General features: G+C 53.5%; 3 protein-coding genes across 3 annotated transcripts; 2 read left to right on the plus strand and 1 right to left on the minus strand.

The window, feature by feature from the left end:
* Positions 1–7,921: 7,921 nt before the first annotated feature.
* On the minus strand, positions 7,922–13,119 carry TRIREDRAFT_123779 (uncharacterized protein; the record flags this gene model as incomplete). The annotated part of the gene is made up of 4 exons (XM_006968836.1): positions 7,922–10,623; positions 10,678–11,813; positions 12,015–12,572; positions 12,634–13,119. The coding sequence occupies 4 exons, from the start codon at positions 13,117–13,119 to the stop codon at positions 7,983–7,985; spliced, it is 4,821 nt and encodes a 1,606-aa protein (XP_006968898.1). The 3' UTR covers positions 7,922–7,982.
* A 1,955-nt stretch (positions 13,120–15,074) lies between these two features.
* Positions 15,075–16,610, plus strand: TRIREDRAFT_5607 (uncharacterized protein; the record flags this gene model as incomplete). The annotated part of the gene is made up of 2 exons (XM_006968752.1): positions 15,075–16,088; positions 16,191–16,610. 2 exons carry the CDS (start codon positions 15,075–15,077, stop codon positions 16,608–16,610), a joined length of 1,434 nt encoding a protein of 477 aa, XP_006968814.1.
* Positions 16,611–21,201: 4,591 nt separating this feature from the next.
* TRIREDRAFT_123780 (uncharacterized protein) lies at positions 21,202–24,266 on the plus strand (the record flags this gene model as incomplete). Its single annotated transcript, XM_006968796.1, has 2 exons — positions 21,202–22,763; positions 22,848–24,266. The coding sequence occupies exons 1-2, from the start codon at positions 21,216–21,218 to the stop codon at positions 24,264–24,266; spliced, it is 2,967 nt and encodes a 988-aa protein (XP_006968858.1). The 5' UTR covers positions 21,202–21,215.
* Positions 24,267–24,980: the final 714 nt, after the last annotated feature.

Here is a 24,980-nt window from a genome sequence, read left to right on the forward strand (position 1 = left end):
TCATCATCAGCTCCTCTGACGGACGGTGATCCATTTCGTTAGTGTTGCGGCCTGGCTTTGGTGCTCCGTAATGCTAAATCCGTCCCACGGAGGAGAAGCGCTCGTACCTGTAGTAGTAGTTATAAGAAGGAATGAGAATGATTCTTGCGCCCATATGGTACCACCAATGCTGGACGCCAAGATGCCCCGTCCTGTTATTACAGAATTAGCTCTTCTCCATGTATTACTTCTGCACGCTCGCTTGAGCATGCCGTTTGCTGGCAGCTACGCTCGCATTCCCCCCCCAAAAAAGAGCGCCATCCCAAGTAACACAGTCGTGTCCTTATCGTCAAAGACGTCAGAGAGCCGTGCCCCTGAGAGCTATCATATCGTATCCTCGAGCACGCCAAGCAAAGTGACAGCATATCCATCACACATACAACCTTGAGAGCCCGTCTGTACACGTCTGATAAGATTAGGAGTGGTGCGTTCTAATCTACGCAGCACACAATTCTCCGGACACAGCATGAGACTCTTGCTGGTGGTCCCAAAGACTCTCCTTGTCGGGCTTCCCAGAATGGCTACTGCTTCCGTGAACAACGGCTCTTGCGAATCCACCATCCAGGTGAGATCGTGTCAGTCACATGAGGCGATTTCCCGGCAGTGCCCTACGGCTACTTGACAATTGTTGGGTCTGTGGGAGTGTCATTCTCATGCCATGGCCAGTTCAGGGGCCTGTATATCACCCAGTGGAAGATCAGGAGATGAATGATACCCAATACGTGGCTCGAAAACACCTTGATGAACATATGCGTGCTCGATCCTCAGTGGCAGACTACTGAAGCCACCAGGCGGGCACTAGGTAGAGATGTGGGTATGTTGGTAGTCGAGCCTCAACGGCCTGAGCATTCACATGATGAGATGAGGCTACCTGTAGGTACGTTTAGCGTTGGTAGCACAGCTGAGCCCACCACGCTCAGGATCTAATGATCTACACTCCCTTGACACGACATTTCCCTTACGTTCCCCTCAGTAGTATACATATTGCTGTTCGTGCTGAAGCCCAGATGCGTGTCCTGGGCTGGACTTGGAGTATCAGTAGGTCAATTCCATGACCAGTGGTGGGCTGGCCAGATCCTTCTATCACTAGTAGTTCTTTTAGTAGCCTGTCCGCGCCAGGCCTTTCTGTCTCTCCCAACACGCATCGAGACCGAGACAGTCGTACGGCATGGAACTCCAGCTGAGGCCGTCAAGTATCACGGAGTGACGGAGCAACAGGCAAGCACGTTTCACGCATGCTGATGCATGGTGACACAGGCCATTCTCCCCGCATCCCGAGAAACGTCTAGACGGTGGCCTCTGCGACACAACGAACACGGAGACTGAAAGCCCCCCCCCCCCCCCTCCCTGGTATCTCTCTGTGTGACGGACGACATGCTGGCGAGGTCAACAAAACTGTCCCTTGCCCCCGCCCCCCACAATGCCGAAGAGCGACCTTGTGCTTCAACAGGCTTGAATGGCCCATGAGGCTGACAATCAGCATCGTCCGTGACATCCCCCAGGCGGCTAAGTGGGCTCGGGCACGGGGATTTACCTGGAGGCACGGATACCTTTTCAACCCCAGTCTCCTTCATACATCGTACGTTTCACACGAGGCGACATAAAGACAAATGTAGTAGAGAAGAAGAAAAAAGGCATCTCCGGTCCATGCCCACGCTCTCGGTCCTCTCTAGCTTCGTGTTGTTGGCATTGCCAAACAACCCCCCTAACCCAAGATGCCTTTAGCCTCAGGGCCTAAAGCTCTACTAAGAGGAATCGTTGATATCGTTTCCCAGGTTCCTTGTTTACCGTCGGGGCGGTAATCGAGTGACCGCAGACTGTTGCCCTTCATGTGACTTGCTAGGGGGGTCAAAATCATGCGCCAGCGCAACCTGGACCCAGTGCTAACGAGAAAGATGCCTAGAGCCTTGGGCGAACAATTCCAAGAAGCTCAATGCGGTTTCTCACCCCTCAAGGTAAGGTAAGGTGGAGGACATCAGAGTAATACTATGAGTGGTGATGCCCGCCAGTACATCTAGTAAGGTAGTTGTTAGTTACCAGCAATGGCGTTGTGATCCGTCACATCAGGCGGCTGCTCGATGCTGCCGCCATGGACGAGATTCCAGTGCTAGTGACAGCTCCAATCGCCCATGACAGATGTCTGTAGTAGTTGAGCACCAGTGGGGGGATCTCAGCTCTGTCTTCTAGTAGTACCACCACCAGAAAGTATGATGCTCGTTCCCTGGTAGTTCCACAAGAAATCTTCCTTGACATCCATTCAAGCAACTTTCCATCTCCAGGCCAGGAGAGATTTCAAGATGGCTTCCGTTTAATACTACCTAGGCTCGACGATTGAGTTTGGACGGCGGATGAACAACATGCGGACCGCCCTCGCGCCGCACCGCTCAGCCCAGGCCAACGAACAGTGGCATGAAGATCAAACAACCAGCAGCGTGTTGGGGGTGGTCCGAAAGGAACCGGCGTGGCACCAGCGCAGCGGCCGGCAAGATTGGTGCTTACATAGGTAAGGTATGTTGTTACAACACTATCTATGTATGTGTATTTGTACATACACGCCTGAGCCCGTGGATGGGCCTGATGGGATACCAAGCCAACGTCGGGCTGTGTCTCTGTACGAGCCAGGCTAATTTAATGAAAGGCTGTCAGTGCTGTTGCTCAGCTTTCTGTATCCAGTGCTAGTGTCGTCGTTGTTGATGGTTGCTGTCGTGATTGCGTGTGCGTGCGCGCGTGTGCTTGAGTGTTTGCATGAGAGCCCGGCTGAATCCTTGATGTCCGGCTGTCATCTGTCATATTCGTCTTCATTATTCCACGGCTTGCACGGAACGTGTACAAGAAGGTATCCATGGCATAGCGCTCATGATTTTAGGACAATTGCCAGAATCTCGATTGGCACCGCGTGTTTCGCTGGCTCAAGCAGACCCGAGAGGATTTGAACGCTATGTGTCACCATTGCCTGGGCCTCTTGATTCACGACATCAAATGCTTGCTCTCGACGCCCTCCAGATATGTAGCCAGATGCCGCGGGCCGTCTAATAGCCCGAAACACAGGCTGATATCGCACTCAATGCCAATTGCCCATGAACCTCTGATCAACTGTTGATCAAGGAACTGATCCTCCGGCTGGGACTTGGCGAGCTTGGGATGAGAATAGCCATGATTCGTTGCTCTGGCTCCTTGCATTCCTCTTTAATCTATTTTCCCAATCTCGGTGCCTCGTCGTATGACCCTTGGGCTTTTCTCCCCCTCCCATTGTTCTCTGCTAGCAGCCAATTCACTCCCCTCATCACATCTCAACATGCCGAGAAGCGAATGGATGGTCATGGCAGCACGTCATCGCGTCTCAGGCATGTTTTGAAAGACCAATCCCGATCTCGACGGGACATGCGAAGATGCCGTCTCGCATGATACATGTCGCTACAACATGATACCTAAGGTACACCTACCTAGGTAAGGAGCGAGACTAGGTTATCGTCGGGACAGACGACGATTTGGGGATTAGTGAGTCGAGGCTGTAGTTGATACTCGTTCGATACATCCATCCAGCACGCACGGGATGATGGCCCAAAATGTGCGGTGAGGGAGATTTTCGCGTCTACGACTCATGTTCTCGATGCCAGATGACGATGGACAAGCCACCTAAAGAGATCACCGGTGGTGAGGTTGGCTTGGTTGGGGAGCAGGGCGGCGCTTTCAGACCATTTCGTTGGTTGAGGCGTCTCGTCCCATTCTCTGGCTAAGAAACTGATGGGCAGATGGCACACACACTAACTCGGGGAGTGCAGAGCGATGCTACTGGGAAGAACCTTGACTGTTAGTACCTTACCTGTATGTACATACATACCTACACACACTGCTTAGAGGTATAGCCGCTCGCAATGGACCAGGAATCCCACCTGCACACACGCCCTCCATCTCGTAAGGCCTCTATTCTTAGGCAAGGCGTAAAATAGCATCTCCTAGAGAGCGGTATCGTCCTTTTGGGATGGCATTTTCCCATCCGCGATGACGTCGATGACAGAGCTAAAACAATGCCATGTTGCCGTGGGGAATATTGGGGGCTTCTCGGCGGCCTCGGATTTGCTGGGCATGGCTGGCTGGCACACCTTGCATGTAATATCCATACCGACAAGTGCAAGAAAGAGGAGAACTGAAATGGGCCGGCAATGTAGGAGCCGGGGAGCTGAAAGATTTTTTGTGGGCAGCCGTCATCATCTAGACAGGTCGTGTGTTACACAGCGTTCGTTGGGACCTCTCTCCCTTACAGATTCTGCAAGAAAAGAACGATCGAATGGGCGAGACACCACCGAGGGGGGCGTGTGAACCGGGGAAAAGATGCTGTGTAACCACTTCTGATCGTGCTGCTCAAGTGTCAAAGGCTGGGGGCGAAAAGGGGGCCCAAAGATCGGAATCTGCTTGCCGATGGATTCAGCTCATGGCAAAGCAAAGCCGTGATCTCGACGTTGCACATACTGCTTACTGTACATACAAGGCTGCACAGCGGCTGGCTTCTCGTTGCTGCTCGAGAATTTGGGCTCGGAACGGCTACTGTGCCACAACCCTTCTTTTTTTTCAGCTCCGGCTGATGGACAGGAATGATTTCCATCCGTCGCGCCTAGTGCCCTTTCCTAGCGGATGATCCCTCGTGCTGGAAACTGATGGCGAGCAGGCGGAACAAAATGGCACAGCAACAGACCGGCACACAAAGTAAGGTACTATGTAGTAGTACTACACCTTGTTACGCGCAAGTTGTATGTACCTACAAAGCCAAAGCATTACCGCTTGGCAAGCACCTTGAGAGCCGAAAGAGAATCAGCAGACCTAGCTTGCATCCATCCCTCCCCCCCTTGAGCTGGTTGTAGGCACTTTGGGCAAAAAAGTCTCGGTTTCCTCGGAGAATTATACACATCGAATCCTTTTTTTCTTTTCCCCAGACAACTTTGACGCAAGAAGAGTAAAGGGAGACGCGGAATTGAATATGGAGTACTTGCGTGGGGTCATTCACGTCTGTCACCGAAACGAAATCGGGTCCCCCTCTCTTTCCATACCGAGTCCTATTATTCCCTACTACCTACCAGCAGAAAACTTGTACAGTAACATTAGGAGAAAAAGAGAGAAAGGAGGACGAGCAAGACTCGTGTCCGCTCTCCGGAAAGTGGGGGGGTGTGAGAGAGCAGGAATTGGACAAGCTAGGATAAAGAACAACGGCCCAGAAGGCGCAGTCTGTGCCAGCAAGGACTTGCCGCTGGCCATGATGCCGTTTTGGCCCGGCCTGGCTTTGGGCCTTGGTGGTCACGAACATGGCTGGACCTTGACCCCCAACCTCTGGAGCCCAGCAGACATGACAGACGGGCTGACACACACACACACACACAGACACAGACACAACGCACACACCCTCTTTCTCAATACACGGAACGATATCGGGGAGGAAATCGCGTTCTTCGTGCCCGTCTTTCTTTGCTCCCGTTTTGTTTTCCATGCATGACCACGCACATCTGTCTCTCGTAGCGTTGGTGCTGCTTCCCCTTGTCTATCCCCTCCCCCCTCCCTCCCGTCCTCTCCTCAGATGTTACACAAGGCCACAAGACGCCCTCCCCGATCCTATCTGCTACACACTCACACCGTTCCAGTATGTATGTGTAATCGGGCAGCCGTCAAAGCCAATGTCTCAGTTGACGCCTCGCCGGGGTTCGGGTTCGGCTTCCGCTGTCCAATGTGTGTGTGTGTGTGTGTGTGTGTGTGTGTGTGTGTGTGTGTGTGTGTGTGTGTGTGTGTGTGTGTGTGTGTGGTGTTGGAGAAGGCATCGACGAATGGGAGGCAATGCAAGAATAGATACCTAGACAGACAGACACACACACACATGAGAATCTTCCAGCAAATCATGATTCAGCTTCCCCACGCCCTACATACTACTACTTCACCCATAGGCACGTATGGCCACAGGAAGGAGGGCCATTTTCTGCTGATTATTCCCCCGCTTTCTGTCGAGTCCAACGGAGTGGTTGCTGGTAATCCACATTAGTGGACGATGGCAGATGCGCAAATCGGGCATGCATTTTGATCCTCCTGCTCTTCATTCATTCGTCCTGAAACGACAGCTGCGTTGTCTGCTTTATTATTACCCCAACTCATTCATCCATCCATGTATGATAGGTAATGACATGCCGTTTGCACCCAGCCTGACTCTGCATCCAACAACTCGACTCGAGCTCCATGTCATTGTGCAGCAGACACGTTTGAACCAGCTCCGCAGTGAACAGCATGTGCCCTGTAGAACCAATATGTAATCACGTTTTGCTAGGAGGAGAGTGCTGTAACATTACCTTCAATCTCGGTCAACACTCTCTCTCTCTCTCTCTCTCTCTCTCTCTCTCTCTCTCTCTCAGAACAACATGGCCGAGATGCTTCCGTCTAATTCCCAGCCCGCACGCAGCCAAGCAAAACGGAAAAAAGTTCCCTTTGCCGTGTTTTGCCCTCTTTTAGATACTGACCCCTGCTGTTCTGCTTCCCGTCTCTGTTATGCTTCTGCCTGCGTTCTCTATCCTTCCTCGCTCGCTTGGTATTTTAACGAGGAGAGGGGGGGGACTTGCATGGGGCTTCTTCCCCCTTCTGCCGGGATGCCTGTCAACCTCTCTCTCTCCCGAGCGAGACCAGCCGCGTCCTTTTTACTCGCTGTGATAATCCCGCTCGCTTGACCAGGGGTTGTTTTCCGAGACGAACTCAAGGTATACTATGTACATACATAACACACACATGCCTCTCTTCCGGTATGTATTAGCAGTTGTATCTTTTTACAGTAACATTCGGAGGTTTCGCTCGCTCGCTCGCTCGTTTCGCTCCGCTCGCCAGAAGAGGGAGTGGGAGTGGCCCCCCCCTCCCCTGGCGGGTCAGGCTTGGGGCCGCTGGTCGATCAGCGCCAAGAGGGAGGAGGAAGATGCATGGCCGTTGATCCTTTCTTTCTCTCGCCCGACTCGTTTTTTGCCTTTTGCCAAAGGGGAGTGTCGGATTTGCGCATGCGATATGCAGCGTTAGATCGCAGATGAATCAAATTATCGTACGATCTCGGTGGCGACGATGGGCACTTGGATGTGGGCGACGGTTCCAACCAACGACATGCCCTTGTCTCTGAAGCGTTTGTGTTGTGTTGTGTGTGAGTGTGTGTGTGGGTGTCTGTGTAGTTGTCGAAAGGTAAAGTCGTGTATGCATGTTGGAGAGGCTTCCAGACGAGGCTGCGACTCCCTCGTTATTCCTCATCTTTTACTCACAATGCGCTCACCATACTGTCATTGTTATCCGTATTTCAAAGCAACTGTGTTTTCAACCTATCGTGACTATCTGGCTTCTACCCAGCCTTTGAACCTGTGCGCATGTGCATCATTACTTCCGTTTCCATGATCCTCGTGGCATCATTTGCCGTGCCTTCAATACCTGATTCCGCGATACCTTCCTTTCCCTAGTTTCCTCGACCTATGTACTCAAACAAAAGCAGCAAGATTTCGTAACTCCTTCTCGAGCATTCCCAACCCATTCGCTCTTCCCTTTCCCTAAATCATCAGATGTTGCCTTCGGTTCTCAGATTTCTGGCTCACCCTCATTCCTCAGGGAACTTCTTCTCTTCGTCAAACTAGGCGTCCTCTGACCCCCAAATCAACTCCTCACGAAGGTTGGACCTTTGCGCCGATCACTGCCGTGTTTCGCCTCCCAGGACAAAGAAGCACACGGCAAACAGAAGGAATCCCTCCAACCCTCCTATCTCTCTCTCTTTTTTTTCTTGGCGTTTTCTCGGGTTTTACTCAATGCTTTTTGGTGTTATGCTTTCAAATCCGTTTCAGGTTTCGTCAGGTAATACCTCGTCGTCCGCCTTTCATTCCATGGTCAAACCCCTGGCTGTTGGTCACAACCATCTTGACTAATGGACAGCCACTACGTCTGAACATGACGGGCTACTTGCTGCCGCCATCGTGCTGGCCACTGACATTGCGGCCCGACCGGAGAACCTCCTTGCTGGCCTTCCGGAGCTTCCAAGCGGTCGTCTCGACTCGAAGCCCCAGCGGGTTTCGGTTCCTGTGAGAGGTTGCCTGACCTCCCTGTGCCGGTTGGGACGGGGCGTATCTGGCACCAGTCACAGGGCCACTCAAAGTGCCTGCAGGCGCAGGAGCAGGAGCAGGAGCAGCAGCGCTTGCGTATGGACGAGGTGCCGATCGCGTGCCGGGAATCTGCCTCCCACTCCCAGATGGGCGAGGGGGCACCGGCGGCAAAGGAGTCGTGGGAGCTGGGGATGGCAGACCCTGATTGACCCAATCGTTGGTCATGCCCATCCGAGTACTGACGGGATTGCTGATCTGTCTTCCAGACATGTTTGGAGTGCCTCGACGGCCATCAGATGCCCAGGTATTGTTATTCATCGTGCGCTGTCCATGTGCCCTTCTTCCGGCTTCGAAGCCGACGGTGGCCCAGGGAGATGCGCCCATTGGACGAGCCGGTGGTCTGGGCGGATCGATCTCGCCAGTCAGGGCGCGGGCTGTCTGCTCGCGGAAGTACTTGATGCGCTGTCGTTCATACGGGCTCTGCTCGTCACCCGAGCTCCGTGTTGCAGAACCGGTGAATGGGCTTCGCTCCTCTCTGAAGGGCTGCCACTGACCGATGGGCTGATGAACTGGCTGTCTGGGCGTAGTCAGAATGGTCGGCGTGATGGGGGCTTGTTGGGGAATTTGCACTGCTGGCTGTGGTCGAGGCTGTAACTGAGGCTGTTGAGGCTGTTGTGGCTCCTGAGGCTCCGTACGATTGCGATTGCGTCTTCGGAATAGACTCCCCAGTGTTGTGGCCGGCGTGTTGGTGAGTTTCTTGCTCTCAGACGCGACAGGCGCCGGGGGTGGTAACGGCACATGTCGATCAAAGAAGGTGCTGGGTCGAGCATGAGCGGTCGACGGGCGACGAGTGCTGATATCATAACGCTGTGAAGAGAAGCGATGAGAATCCTCCGGGTGGCTGTGCTGCGGTACATGTTCCTCGGATATGCTATCCTCGTAGTCGTCATTTTGCTTCGAGCCCGTGTCACGCTCCTCGGCTGTGGTCGCGTTAGCACGGCTTCTGCCTTCAATGACTGGCAGGATAGTCGCCTTGTTGCCCTGAGCCCTGTGTAGCGCAAAGCTGCTGACGTTTGTAGAGATGACTGGCTTTCTTTCCATCACCCTTTCCGCTGTATGCTGCTGTGGCATCTCTCGGTGCTGCTGGATACTTATATCTCGTCGACGGAGCGTTGGCGTGGTAAAGACGGGCGACTCTACTGTGTCCAGCACTTTGGGAGGAAGGACAAACGGTTTCGCCGCCTCTGGGTGCTTCTCGAGGAATGCCTTTTCATACTTTCCAACTCCAAAGAACTCGTCCAGATCACTCAGGGTGGGAGAGTGTTTACCCGTCTGGGACTGCGGTTGACGCTGGGATTCAAATTGGAGCTGGGAGAGGTTGTTCGCTGCGACTGCATCGTACATCCGATTCACGGGAGGCGTAGGCCTTGGCTCGTGAGTAGGTCGCTCAGGTCGCTCAGGTCGCTCAGCTGGGTAAGTCGTTCCCTTGGCCGGGCCAGGCTTGGACGGTGTGATGACGGCCGACACAGAGCTACTGGAGTTGGAGCTACTCGACAGACTCCGCGGAATCCTGATGATGTCCGTGTTCTTGTCAGCCTCGTATAGGAGTGATCCAGGAAGGGGCACGAAGCCCGACTCATATGACCTGATTCTCTCGGAATACTGAGGAGGCGCGGTATTCTTGATCGGGTTGGTGAGCTTTGTCGTGTTCTTGGACGGCTGAGGTTTCTTCACTGCATTCGCATTCAGCTTGGTCCTCGCTGGCTTATCCGATACACTATGCTTCGGCTTCGTTGCCGTCGAAGGCTTCTTCGATAGATTCAGGGGAGCGGGCTGGAGCTCAGGTTCCATGTACCCATCAGTATGCCAGATATCGGCAGACGAAGCTTTCAGCGCAGCGTCATGCTTGCTTTCAACCACCTGCACTTGGCGAGCGTCCTCGACGTGGAGGCGGCCCCCTGACTGTGTGAGAATGCCTTGCACCATATCCTGTGTTGTGGCTCTCGACCTTTGTTCGGCCGCAATCGGGAAGTGGGTTAGCGGAGAGCGATCTGACGATAGGGAGTTGAACGATGCGCAGCTGTAACTGAACGGAATACCAGGTCGGACAGGAGATTCGTCGTCAGGGGTTGTGAGCTTCGCAGGGCGACGAGGTCTCGCTGGTGTTCGGGGGGTATCTCCCCTACCCTTGGTAGCATCGCCAACAAAGAGGGTAGTCTTTGAACTCTCGTCCGAGTAGACAGATGAGGCATCGGCGGCATCCTCCTTGGGCTGTGGTGCGGTATTCTCAGCATTCTGGTCGATCTCATGAACGGCCGTGGAGGGCTCCTCGGATACCAGCGAAACCGAAGCACGTCGGGCCTCGCGTTGGCTCATCGGTGAGGGCCAGAGATGTCGATCGTCAGTGTAGAGATCGTCCTCTTCTCTGTCGTTGGAGGAGATGGATGACACGGTCGAGGCATGAGGTAGAGTCCGAACATGTCCGATCGTTGATGCCCTGCTCCTCAAGTCAGTAACTGATTTGGATGCCGAAGAACCACGCCAAACTTACTTGATCCCCTTCATGTTGACTGCAGCCGCAGGGCCCTGAGCCGAACTTTGCTCGCCCGAGGTCTGCTTCACCTCATCATGAATTTTGTTTTGAAACAAAACTTGTGATGCCTGATGGGACCCCGAAGACGGCACATCCATCATGGTCGTGAGGCCCGAAGCCATGGTGTCAAGGTTCAGGGAGAGCCGAGGTGGTCTCGCAGGCACCCCCGTCATGCCCTTGACAGTCTCGACCGATTCGGCATCTGACTCGTTCCCTTTATTGAGAGGCTCCAGGTTGACCGTCTTCTTATTCTCGTCATTGTTGCTGAGAGAGAATCGGCGTCGGATAGTTGACGGAATCTTGGGCAACACGAGGAAGTTCTCCCAATTCTGACCCCAGAGCCAGGCTTTCTTAGGCGGAGGTAGCTCGCATTCCCGCTTCTCCTTCTTGGCATTGGCTTGTTCGACGAAATATAGTCGTGCGTATTCCATGGTAGAAAGACGTGGTTCGCGCATGCTATACTTGACGTCAACCTTTGGCAGCGAGGAAGGGCGGCCTTGTTCTTGGCTAGCATAACTCTCCGGCCTTCTGGTGGTGGTTGGTCTATCAACTGATTGCGTCGAAGCGGCACGTTGACTGTAGAGAGTCTGTTGGCTGTTTCGAACTGCTTCGGGCAGGGACGACGTGCGGAGACTGAAGCTGTCTCGAAGTTGGCCGTAGGAGGCTTTGGGACGAGTTGGGGGTCGAGCAGGAACCTGGGCGGGCTGCTTCACCAGTTTTGCGCTCGACCTGGCCTTGTTACTAGCCATGACGGTGGCAAGCTGCGAAACCTTTGAGCTGCTCGGTTCACCAGACTGCAACTCTGGCTGCGATCGCATTCGCTGCAGAAGCTTGAAGCCGCTCCTTGTGATGGTTGCCCTCATCGACGCGGGAATCTCGGGAGTCGGAGGGACCGGAGGAATGTCGTCTTCAACCTTTCTGCTCCTCCTCTGCCTCGATTGCAATAGCCTCTGTCTCGTGGACAACGGCTTTTGCTTGGGTGACGGCGCCTTTTGCTTCAGGGGAAGAGACGTCTTCTTCAGCTTCTTGGCAGGGTCGAACGTCTTGGCCGAAACTCTTTCTCCTTTGACAACAGTCTCGTCACCGGCATCATACTAGAATTTGCGGCGAAATTTCTGCTTTGGGAGGAGAAGGCCAAGCTGAGCCTTTTCGCGTGAATCAAGGTTCAGGTCTTTGGCAAGCGGGTGCTGATCGAAGGCCGTCTTTGAGAGAGTGGACGTGCTTTTGACTCGCAGCTTTGGTGCTGATGGATCGTCAAACGCAAAGGCCGCGCCGTCGGTCTTGGATGGTGATACCTCTCGCCCTGGGAGGCCCTTCAGGAGAGGGTTGGGAACAGGGGGAGCGGACGCCACAAACTCTGGCGAGATGGGCCTTTGAGCACCAGCGAGCTCTGCCACTTCGCGGGGGCTCTGAGGAGAGCCTTTGAGGATGGATTTCACCATGACGACAGAGTTCGGGGTGAAGGATGGGCGACGAGATGCTGATTTCCGGCGAGATGTTGGTGCTTCCGCCAGCTTCAGAACATTGAAGCACAGCGTCTCGATCGTCTTGAACTCCTCAATATACTGAGTGAATGCCTTGTATGCAACTTCATACCTAGGCAAGCCGCACCAGATGAACAGCTTCTCTTGGATGAAGGCCTGCTGCTTCTCGGCCGACGGGTTATCCCCCATAAGATGGAGAAGGATTGTAAATCGGATGCAGTCGAGCAGAGTATCAGTGTATGGGACAAGGCTCACGTCTCCCGAGTCCATCAGTAAGTCCTGAGCAGGGAAGACGGCATTGACGACTGCCATGATTTCCACCGGAGGCTTTCTGGTGGCTTCTGAATGTTGTATCTCCAGGACAACCGTCTGAAGAGAATGTCGCAAGTTAGCCAACAATTCGAGTCCAGGGTCTTTGCAGGAAACTCACAGATGCTCTGAAACCCATGAAAATGGTGCAGAATTTTTCCGTCGTCTTCTTATTGAGCTCCTGGATCATCGCCGCGGACGAATGGGCGGGATGGCCGGGTTTGAAAGTCAAGGGGGTATCAGCGACCAGTCGGCGCCGGCGAAGCTCAACGACGTTGAGGTCAGCGAGGCCTTCCAAGACCCTGTCAAGATCCAGGCCACCGTCCTCTGGTCTCTTGAACGTGTTCAGGCTGAGTTCCCTCAACTTGTTGCGAGGATTGCAAGAAGCCTCGGGGGCCTGGCGCGAGGCAAGCCTGTCCACATACTGTCGGAGAGCCTCCAGAAGCTTGGCATCGTTGTCAAAGCCTCGCTGTCTGCGTTGAATGATGGCCTCGAAGCCGACGTGCTGAGGACTACATCCAACCGTCTCCTTGTCTACAAGTTCTTTGAGGGCTCCAAGGCCCGTGGTGAGCCACCACTCCAGATACTGCTGGGGAGTGGCTGGCATTCCGTCAGTTGGCGTCAAACGTCGAGATGAGATTAATTTGTTGATCAGGAGGAGGGTTGTCAGTGGTGTAGGGAGTAGGTCTTTGATTTTAATGCAAAAGTGACAAGAAAAAACTGCTTTACCGGGGAGAAAACGAAGAAGATGCTAGGAATATCGAAGGGAGAAGCGAGGTGGAGGGTGCGATGATTGTAGGAAGAATTAGGGCAGAGTGTTGGGAAGAGAAGAGAAGAAGGGGAGGCAGAGAAATCGAGTTTCCCCCGCCAATGAGGATGCCAAGGGCTCTGGAAGCACTTCCACATGGAGGTGAGGGTCATACGCACGCATAGGGTGACGCGTTTGGTGGCGGGCCGTTCAGATTGCTCTCACTTTCTGTCGTGGGAGAGCCAGTTGGTGTGCCAGTTGAAAGACGGACAAGGCTGGTGGCTGCTGGGGAGGATCTTCTGGATACTCGACCACGGCTTCGTCGAGCAACGAGGCTGCAGGACATAGAAACTACGCAAGGGAGGAGCTGCACATCTTCACAGCACCATCTGGCTCCTTCTCGAGGTCACGTCATGCGTATCTATCACTGCTTCAGAGATCAATGCCAAAGCCCAGATGTCCGAGCCAGAACCGGGGCCTCGAGATCGACTCCCATCGTCCGTCTGCCGGGCAAGTGCCACCACCCACAGCTGCCACTGCACGCCCAGCGACGAATGCGTCACGTGTGCACGGAGCTGACGCCCCTCTTTTTGTTTTTTTGGAGTTTGTTCTTCTTTACAGAAGTTGTGGGCTCGTTTAGGTCTTATGTAGGGCAAGGAAGACGCATGGGTGATGAGAACACATGGACGCAGCAGCATCACGAAGAGAGCATTTGGGATGCACCAACAGTCGAAATATGTGGTGGTATATCGTATAATGCTAGCGGGATGTTGTAGTCTGCAGCAGTTTCTAAATCAGTACATACTTCAAGCCCAGGTGTCCAGGGTCGAGCTCTTCTACTGCATGTAATTCCACTTATTGCCGTACCAGGCCAGACAACCCATGTTCCCTGATAAAATGGAGGTAACACGGGCAATCTGCAAAGGCAGGGGATCTCATCGATGCGTAAAATGCAACGCGCCACAAAATTCTTGGGCCGGGGGCCACGCACCAATGATATTCCCACAGGGAGGCCGCCGGATCCAGAGCCAGCAATTCCAGCGCTGAAACCCCTTTAATCCGCCCGGAGACGCCAGGGGCAAAGGCACCTGAAGCCCTGTGAGGGTGCGCCAGCAGACGTCAGTATCGGGATTTGCCAAGCAACTAAGGGGACAAAGGCCTGCCAAGGTCCCGAGGAAAGGGTACATACAATTGCATCAACAGGTCCCGAGCGTCCCTCAACCTCCAAGGACGTCTCATTCAAGTCTCCGAATCGCCATCAGCTTCGCCAGAGAACGGGTATCGAGGACAGGCTGAGAGACATCCACGATGCTACGCCAAAGCAGCCGCTTGACTCGGCATACTATTCCGCGGTCCCTCCCCAGCAGGCCGAGGCTGGACCGCGGCAACACGCGACTGGTGTTATGCAGGCCCCGGTTTTCCACTCAGGCAGCTCGACGACAAACCGGTACGTTACTTGCTGCTTCTTTTGTATTGTTCGCTGTTTTCACGGGCTGAAGTGCCTTGTGTTTCATTGTCTTTGTTTACGCATGTTGTGGACGCCATTCAGGGGAGGAATCGGGGGCTGTGGTGGCTTTGAAATAGTAGACTGTTGCGCCGCCACCACGCGTCCCCCAGGCACTCTATCGCCTTTGCATCATCAGCGATGTGATGAGATCAGAAGCTTGCAGTCGCCATATATATATTCTTTTACATAGCGGGAATCGCACCACTTTCAATTTCAAACGACTAACCCATGACCATCAGATGAAAGATTCTCACAATTCTCTTCTCAGAGTCGCCAAGATGCGAGTCAAGATTCCCTGCTCAAGAAGATGGGCGAAAGTGCCGCCACCACATTCGCTTCCATCGTCGTCCTCGCGCTCGGATTTGCCGCTGCTGGATTCATCTACCACAAGAGCTACAAGATGATTGTCCTCAAGAAGATGACCCGCGCTTTCGAGCCAGGCGACCCCGTCCTTGACTTGGCGACAACCGCTAAGGAAGTGCCTCGGACTCTTGTACCTGAAGACGAGCATTGGGTCCAACGCCCGGAGCAGGCGCACGTGGACGCGATCATTGACGGCAGAGAATCCGGCCACTACTACCTCTTTATGGGAGAAAAGGGCACGGGGAAAAGCAGCATGCTGATTGAAGCCATGCGCAAGACTGATGGCGACGGCGTGGCCATGTTTGAAGCGCACGCCGACACCGAAATCGTACGGATACGACTGGGCAAGGCGCTGGACTACGAGTTCCATGAAGACTACATTGGCGGCTACTTCAGTGAACGAGGTCCACGAGAGACCACCGCTCTGCTGGACATTGAACGTGCCCTGAACAAGTTGGAAAAGGTCGCGATGAAGCTCGCGAAGACAAGACGGAAGCCCATTGTCCTGATTGTGAACCAGCTGCATCTCCTGAGGAACAACGAGGAGGGCAGGGATCTGCTTGAGCTTTTCCAACAGCGCGCAGAACAATGGGCCGCGGCCAATCTCGTCACCATGGTATTCAACACCGATGACTACTGGGTTTACGAGCGGCTGAAGCTCCTGGCAACGCGCATGGAGGTTCTCGCCGTGACGGATCTGCCCAAGTCACAGGCGATCAACGCCTTGAAAAAGTACCGCATGCGCTACTTCCACGAGATTCCGAACCACAAGGAGCTCGAGGATGTATACGATCGGATCGGTGGCCGCTTGAGTTTTTTGAACCGCGTGGCCAAGAGCCGGGATATGATTCGCACATGCGATCAGATCAAAGAGACGGAGAAGAAATGGTTCCTTAACCAGTGCTGGATTCTTGGTTCCGAGATGGATGACGATGTGATGGATCAGCAGAAGTGGGCGGTACGTCTTCGATCACTAGACCTCTCCCTGACCCAGCTACCTGCTTGACCCTCGTGCTATACGTGACGGGATTGCTTGGCTAACAAACCAATCAACATATAGGCGGCTGCCATGACTCTAGCACTCGCTCTTGTGGACAAGGAGGAAGAAAAGGCCGAGACCTACGATCCAGTTGTCGGTCACCTCCTGCCAACATTTCCTTTCCATATCGCTCAGGAGATCATGACTCGAGCCGACTTTATCCGCGATCTCGACAGTCTCAATCTCTTCACCGTCACCAGCCAGGCGGATGTCCGTGCCAGCAGCGTCCCGATGCATCTCGCTTTCAAGGAGATATGCGCCGAGCCTCGGTTCCGAAAGCACTTGGAGGACACCATCCAGAGAATCGCTGATATCGAGAGCTTGGGCCGTACCCGAGAGCTTGTTGCCAAGGATCTGGTCCTTGGCGGTCAATATGATATCGAGACGAGCCGCAAGGGCATTACGGTTAGACTGAAGCAGCCAGAGGAAAAGGACGATTAATCAGAGCGGCTTAGGCTGGCTACCGACTTACAAACCAAACCAATTGGTAGGTACGAATGAGCGGTATTCACGAGACAAAGTATTCGACGACAGACCGAATACGACACGGGCGGCGACAATGGAGGGTCCTGGGCCAGGAGTTTGTCGGTCTATTCTTTTCTTCATGTTGTGTTTTCTTCTCGCCTCTTCATTTTCCTTTTTTTTTGAGTAGTCCTATTTGAACAGTTAAAAATCCCTATTTGAACAGTAATGGTCCGTGCCCGTACTAAACTTACTGCGCCCACACTAATGCCCCCATAGCCACACACCTAATTACAGTGTGAAATGCTGGCAACGCCCGTGGCCACAACACAACACCAAGACTTTATCGTTTCCAGCCGTTTTTTCGCCCTTATCCTCAGGCATCGCGATTTTTAATACCACAGACATTAAGATCGCGATAATGGACGGTCGACTCGAGCTGCCGTTGTCCTTAGAGTTGTCGCAGGGCGCCGGACTTGCAGCGATCCGCGAGTTTTATGGTCCCTCAGCGCTAGAAGCATCGTCAGCGCCAGAGGCAGCATAATTTGATGGCGATGAGCTTGACGACGACGACTTTAACATGCTAGAGACGGCAGCATCGCTATCGCCATTGCTATCGCCAGAGCCAGAGCTAGCAGCAGCAGCAGCAGCAGTTGCTATAGAATCCGATAGCGATGACGACTTTGAACTTGATATAGAGTGGCTGTCTGTGATGCAATTTCCTGACGACCCTGACTTCTTTGATCCTAGAGATCTAGCCTTCCTCCCTTGAGAAGAGACGCTATCGCCGCTGCCGCTATATATTGAGAGAGCATCAAGACCGCCGCCCACGTACGCCACGCCATCGCAGCAAGCCCGGGCGGCTGCAGAAGCTTCCCAGCAAGGAGATGAGATTATAGAAGTCCCACAGGCAGCCTGGGAGGCTGCAGAAGCTATATAACAAGCGGCAGACGACATGGATGACATAGAAGACCTAGAGGCACCTGAGCAGACTGCGGAAGCCATAGACTTGCAGCAGCAATCGCCATTAACGTCGCCGCAGATTCTGCCGCCGCCGCCCTTAGACATCTACGACTTGTTTGACGAGCTCCTAGCCTTCCTGCAGAGATTCCATCGCGATCATAACGCTGCTGTCAGAATTGCAAGGAGCGCCAACCCTCGGGAGGTTAACGGTCAGCGAATCAAGACGTACTATGTCCTCGTTTGCGATCGCGCTGGGCCACAGACTTCCACAAGCACTGGCCTTCGAAGGACCTCAACTTAACGGCGAGACTGTCCTTTTAAAATTATAGCATTAGCGACTAGGCGGTCTAGTTAGAAATGGATGTACTGCGTTGACTGCCCTGATCACAACCACCCTCCATCTATCGGGCCATCCGCTTATATCATGCACTGGCGTCGGACAGCAGCCTAGCAGCAGCAAGAGCGCGATCTTGTAAGACACCGAGCCCTTCCTGCCCGGGAGATGACCAGGATCCTTAGAGACGCGACTAACGAGCCCACCTTCTTCCGGGAGAACGATATCTATAACGACAGACAGCGGATACGCCTCCAAGGCCTAGGTGGCCTCTCCGCGACCCAGGCCTGGATTAAGCAACTTCAAGACAACCAGTTGAAGCACTACATTAAATTAGATGACGATAATAAGGTGCAGGGCGTGGTCTGGACTTACCCATGGTGTGAGACCATGTGGCGTTAGTTTCTAGAAGTCCTTGGTGTTGATAATATATACAAGACCAACCGTTTTGGCATGTTCTTGTTTGAGGCTATAGGCATCACTGATTAGAAATCTGTCGCCAATTTTGCATTCGGTCTGATTAACTTAGAAAAAGAAGATGGCTTCCTGTGGCTTTGTGAGAAATTGGAGGCCCTTCGTTAAGAGATCCTGGCGCCAGCGCTGTCTGTGGTGATCACAGATAAAGAGAAGGCGCTCAAGAACGCCCTCGCTGCAGTCTTTCCAGGTACATAGCAGCAGCTGTGTATTTATTACGTTAACGCGAACGTTCGGGCATGAATTTGAACGCGATGGAAGAGCCCTGACGGCAACTATGATGATGACGAAGATGAAGATGATGATGACGATGCCCTAGACGGCGGCCTTGATGACGACCTTGATGACGACCTCGCTGCCCGCGCCGCTCGCGCCACAGTAACATAATAAGAAGCTGAAGCTGCTATACACTTATAACCTCTAGCAGGACTACAGCCTGAGAAAGAGTTAATGCGTGAGGGCATGTTTTCTGAGTGGAAGCGCGTTGTTTTCGCTGAGGATGAGGGAGCTTTCTATTTGGCGTGGGCTGCGATGAAAAGCACCTATGCCGCTACACAAAATCACCTCTTGCAATACATCTCCAAGGAATACATGCTATGGCGAGAGCAGTGGGCTTGTTGCTTTATCAAACGCTATTGCAACTTTGGCCAGAGAGTCAACAGCCCTGTTGAAACGGCACACAAGGACGTTAAGTCCTTCCTTTTATCTGGCACTAGCGATCTTCTGCATCTCCATAATGCGATCCTTTAGATGATAGAGAAGAAAGAGCGAGACTATCATGATAACGCGGCTAGAATGCAGATGCGGCAGCGGCAGCAATTTATTTAATAAAGCTGGCTTGGAGATATCCCTCTGACGGTTGGCTACTATGGTGTTGATCTTCTGGCTAAGCAGCATCGACTTGCTCTTGCCGCGATGCCCTTAAATGACAACCCTACGCCCCTGCCTGAATGCACACACTCCTTCACACAGTAATATGGTCTTCCTTGTAGCCACGTTATCTATAAGAAGCTAGAAGATGGCGAGGCCCTTAGCAGAGATGATGTCCATCTGCGATGGTGGCTTGTAAAGCCTCTGGTAAGATTTCTACTTATTTCCTATAAGACCTTTACTAACTGATATGTATTCTAGGATCTTGAGGAGCCGCTCCTCTGTATACGCGATCCTGATATAGTCTAAAGTCTCCGCGGCCGACCCCGACTTCCGAATAACGGCAAGATGCCTGTGCCAGTGACCCTTAGAGCGGAGGAAGACGAGGAGGATGAAGCTGAAGCTGCGCCAGCGTTATTGCCGGCAACCTCATCACAGACAAGGGCACGCCGGCAGCCTCGTCAGAGAGCTTTAACGCGCCGGCTTAACCCTTTAGTGCGGCGAGTCTTGTTACAGCATGAGATAGAGGGCGGCGGCAGCTTGCCTTTATTATTAGCCCGGGCTTGAGGACGTGGGCGAGGACGTGGGCGAGGACGTGGTCGCGGCAGCGGCAGCGGCAGCGGCAGCGGCAGGGCTTCCTCACAGTTATCTACAAGTTCTAGATCGCGGCCAGCTACGCAGAGATCACAAGCAACACAAAGACGACTAGAAGCCATCGCCGCCGCCGCCCTAGATGACGATGACAGTGATGACAGTAGTGCTATTGAAGAGGTTATCGTCATCCCGTCCACCCAGCCGGCGTTAGCGATTTAGGAGGATCAAGATGAACTAGCCTAGTTGTAACTATATGCATATTTGATAGGAAAATGAAGAAAACGCTGTTTTTGAACGAATTGGCCTGCCCTGATTGCCTAGTCTTGACCCTTGTGCCCTTCTCCTGATGATATCTCCTTGACGGTAATGACCGCCAGTGTGCCACACTGTATTTTGGTGTGGGTGTATGGATAATTGTACTTGGGGGGTTGGCCTAGCTGGTGGCACGGACCATTACTGTTCAAATAGGGATTTTTGACTGTTCAAATAGGACTACTCTTTTTTTTCTTTCTTTTTCTTCTTCCCAAGATTGCCATGCGACGGCAAGTCAATTTCCTTGAGTCAAAGCACACACGAGTTTCCGATGGCCATGCCTTGATGGCATGATGATAGTCCAGGGACCGTACAAACAGATTTTCTTTGTCAACATTCAGCTTCTATGTGTATATTTCGCTTTGGGACCGCTTTATGTAGTCGGATGTACCATCATACAAATTATCAATGATAAATACTTTATATCTAAGCTATTGTTGATAACTATTTACTTCTTTCAGCCGCCGGTAGTCAACATATTTGCCCATTGTAAAGCCGAGAATGCCAGTCATGCAATTCAAACACTCAAGTGCGTGTTCAGCATACCTAGGTATAGTCGAAGTGAAAAGCAGTCTGATCTACTTATCTTATGTGACGGAGTCAGAGCCAAGAACGCACTCGATTCACCCATAGAGAGACTCTAAAGTAAGTGCGATTCCAATCTGCCAGAATTGGCTATCAATTGCCTCATCGAAAAGCTGTCCTCTTCCTGGCTGAGGCCATACATAACTCTTCCAATTTCCCATCAAAATTCCAGTTGGGTCCAGGGTAGCTACAGGGTAGGGCCACCTTGCATTTATCATCACCCCACTGCAATTTGGCTGGCCCAGGCAGTATCAGCCGGAACCTCAGTGGCCCCGGCGCGAGGGGTGCAGGCCAAAGTACCTCGCGTTAGGTTGCCTCACCGACCAGGCACAAACATCGCGACTCCAGCCACTCCCTCGAAAAACCAAAGTCCCATAATATTTTCTACACCCAGGCCAGCCTAGCAACGGCACCGCGAGGCTTCGCTTCCGCATCTCTCGCCCCCTGCCCTGATGTCTGCCAACTCCAAATGGCCCGATTTCCAGCTCGCCTCGAAATTGCGAAAGTTCATTGGCTCTAGCGCTCCTGATTCGACAGCCTCAGAACCGACAAGCTCCCAAGCCAAACGCGAGGAGCCGCAATCTTCACAGGCTAACGACGAAGACAACGACGAGCGGCAGGGCGAGGCACACACTGCAACAATGGCCGAGCTCGACAACGATCCGATCGAGGAGATGGAAGACGTGGACGATTACGCGGACGAGGGCGATGCTTCTGCCGTGGATGTCGACTTTGGCGATCTCGAAATGTTTGACAGCGCGTCACAGCTCCCGTTTTCGTCACAGCCGCCTCAGTCCTTGAAGTATGATGAGCCAGAGTTGCCGGCATTTACCGAGAGCTCGCCACGCGACAAGAGCACCAAGAAGAAGGGCAAGGATGGCCGCCGCGCGTCGGATTTCGTTGTCGACGACGAGGCCGCCGGCGCGCCCAGCGCAAAGCGCAAGAAGTCGAAGAAGAAGGCTCTCCAGCCATCCGAAGCCGACGATGATCAGTCTGTCGAGGCCCATCCCGACGAAACGACTACTGCTGCAGCCGCTGAAGACGACAGACGAGGATACAATGCGGTCGAGCATGCCACCACAGATATGGATGCACTAGACCTGACGCCCGCTTTGGCCGCCCAGCAGAAGAAGAAGAAACGCAAGCAGCCCGATTCTGTGGATGGCAAGCGACACAAGAAGAGAAAGGGGATCGAAGATGGCGACCCAACTGTCGTACAGCAGACGCAAGACGAAGCCGCCGAAGGCGCTGATGCCGGAGACGCCGAGACTGTCACCGCCACCAGTTTCCTGCATACGAACAAGCACGCCACCAGCCAGCATGTTGATAATGCGATTGAGGATGATGTCGCAAATGGTGAGGGCCAGATCTCGCCTAGCGTTGCTCGTGCTCGCCGTCGCAGCCAGACGGGAGAAGAAACGCGCTCGAGGGAGAATAGTGTATCTTCCCGAGCTCAGGTTGCCCCCATGGCCCCCATGGCAATTGACACGCCGCCGCAAGAAGAGGCCACCCCAGTTGATCGCGACGTTGAGGACCTCGCACGCGAGGCATGGAGAGAACACATCAGTAGCCAAGCCGGAAGCCATGTGAATGCACCTGGAGACTCTGCTCAGGCGGAGGGGCAGCCACCAGCCAGCCCAGCTCCACGGCGATCTACGAGAGCAAAGAAGGCGCCCGTGATGCTTGCACAAGCCGCGGACGCAAAAGTAGAAACCCCTGCCAAGAAGAATCGCCGCGCACTCGAGGAGTTGCCGTCACCCTCTGCCAACTCACCGAAGCCAAGAACAAGAACTAAGCGTGCTACTAAGAGACAGCCGCGGACATTGCAGTCATTGGAGGAGGATGGCGAGAATGGGGAAGATGATGAACCGCCAACCAGGAGAAGTCAGGGCGGAAACTACACGCAAGGAAGGTTTACAGACGCTGAGCTGGAGGGCATCAGCCGGGCTGTCGAGGCTTTCCGTAACGAGTATGGAATGACACAAGTTGAAGTCAATGAGGTAAGGCTCAGTCGCACGGTGCCCACTCTGTTTGAATCGTTTCGCTTGTTGGAGCCAAACCGCTTACCCTGGATTGCAACATAGATTATCCAGGCTCCTGGAGGCACGACCGCTGGTGATGCCCATGCGCGTCTCTGGTATCGTCTCTTCGAGGTGTGTCCTGACCGTAAGAGGCAGAAGGTCATCAACGTTGCTCGCAAGAAGTTCCACAACTTTGTCGCGCGAGGAACGTGGACGCCGGAACAGGACGCAGAGCTGGCTTCTCTCATTGAGGTGCACAAGACCGCCTGGTCCAAGATTGCCGGCATCATTAACCGCCATCCCGAGGATGTGCGGGATCGGTATCGCAATTACATTGTGTGTGGAGCGAACCAGCGCAAGGACGTATGGAGCGAAGAGGAGGAAGCCCACCTATCTGAGATTGTCAGGGACGCCATGGCCGCTATTGACGAGCTGCGGGCTGCTGAGCCTGACAAGCCTCTGTTGAAGAAAGCCTATGAAGAGCTCATCGACTGGCAAGACATCAGCGAGCAGATGGGAAGAACGCGGAGTCGACTGCAGTGCATCACGAAGTGGAAAGCCATGCAGATGCGCCTTCAGGGAAAGAAAAAGGAGAAGAAGTCCGGCCCTTCCCAGGGCTCGGAGAAGAAGAAACAACAGCCGTCGCAAGGTGAGCCGTCTGTTTCGGACGAGGACCTCGCTTTCCAGCTGGATGTGGCGCGCCAGCAGCTAGCAAGTATGCGCGAGGAGGAGCAATATCGCTTGGTCTTGGCTATTCAAGGAGCCTCGGCCTTGTCAGAGGACCAGATTCCTTGGACAAAACTGCTCGATAAGAAGTTTCGCCGCCAATGGACTCGGGGCACCCAGGCCTTGCTCTGGGATCGTTTGAAGCAGACGGTCACCGACTGGGAATCAATGACCGTTTTGGACATTGCCCAGCAGCTCATCAACGAGTACAACAGGACAGGAGGCCTCCCCGAGGTCACTGGCAGTGGCTACGACGACGATGACCGGGAGAGGGAAATTCTTCGCCAACTCAATGCTCGCAACAAGCCGGCACCAGCACCGAAAAGCGAGGAGTTTGTCCATGACTCTGGTGCAGAGGACGCCCAGGAAGACGCGCAACCGGCCGAGAGCGACAAGCTTGATATCACCATTGATCCGGCACTCATGGAAGCAGCACCGCCTTCACCACCCAAGGCAACTCCCAAACCGAAGAAGGCCGCGCCAAAGAAGACGCAAGCGAAGAAGAAGTCAAAGAAGCAGGATCTTAGCCAGGATCCTATCGAGGACAGCGAGCCGACTCTGCCAGCCGCCCCTGTCGATCAAGGCGAGGAGTCCAATCTCGAAGAAGCGCAGGTTCGCAAAGTCAAGACGCCCAGCAAATTCAAGTCGGTTAACAACGGAAACGATGAAAACGGCGTGGATGCTCCGCAGACGGAGCCTTACTCGGACAGCGTCATGGACGACATGGAGGATCTGCCGGCACGCATCTCGACTTGATGCATCATCATCTTATACCCTAGCGATATATAGTCTGCGAAAGTGGAGAGTTTACAACAATCATGGATAAGGGAGAGGATTCTTTCGAAGGTGCGGGTTGGACGTATTCACGACTTTATGGCCTAAGGAGGCTTCCTGGACGGTAATGGCGGCTGGCTGGCTGCATGGATGATGACGAGGCGCCGCGACCTTTATTGTATGTATGTATGTGTGTGTCCAGTTTAGCACAAGGGAAACGACTCGGTATGACCCTGGTTCACTGTTCTCTTATGCAACAACATGCCGACTTTGAGCATTCCTCTGGTAGACCTTGCGGGAGGACGTCGGTTGAGTGCTGATGCGTAGTAGCTGGAGCGTGATGCACGGCATGGCGTGTACATTTCTATATTGCCTTAGGTAGGTTAGTAGGTAATTACTATACGCATTTTTCCAGACGGCTCGAGCACTGGCTTCAATCACAATCTTTCACGTTTGCTTGAGCTACTGGATGGGTGTTAGTATCATTGGTTCTCAATGCCGTCTCTCAAGGTGATGGCCGTAAAATCAGGTCCAAGGTGAAGAGTGGTAAACCATGTAGGTAATTGCTAATCAGTCATAGCGCGCATTGATGGTTGTTTGTCCGGCAATTTGCTGTCTCCGTACCTGATACTAGTAGGTAAAATCGAGCTTAAGCTCAACTTGCTCAAGGATTACCGACCCCCTTCGGCTGGCGTC

The sequence above is a fragment of the Trichoderma reesei genome (assembly GCF_000167675.1).
Source record: "Trichoderma reesei QM6a unplaced genomic scaffold TRIREscaffold_26, whole genome shotgun sequence".
Lineage (NCBI taxonomy): Eukaryota > Fungi > Ascomycota > Sordariomycetes > Hypocreales > Hypocreaceae > Trichoderma > Trichoderma reesei.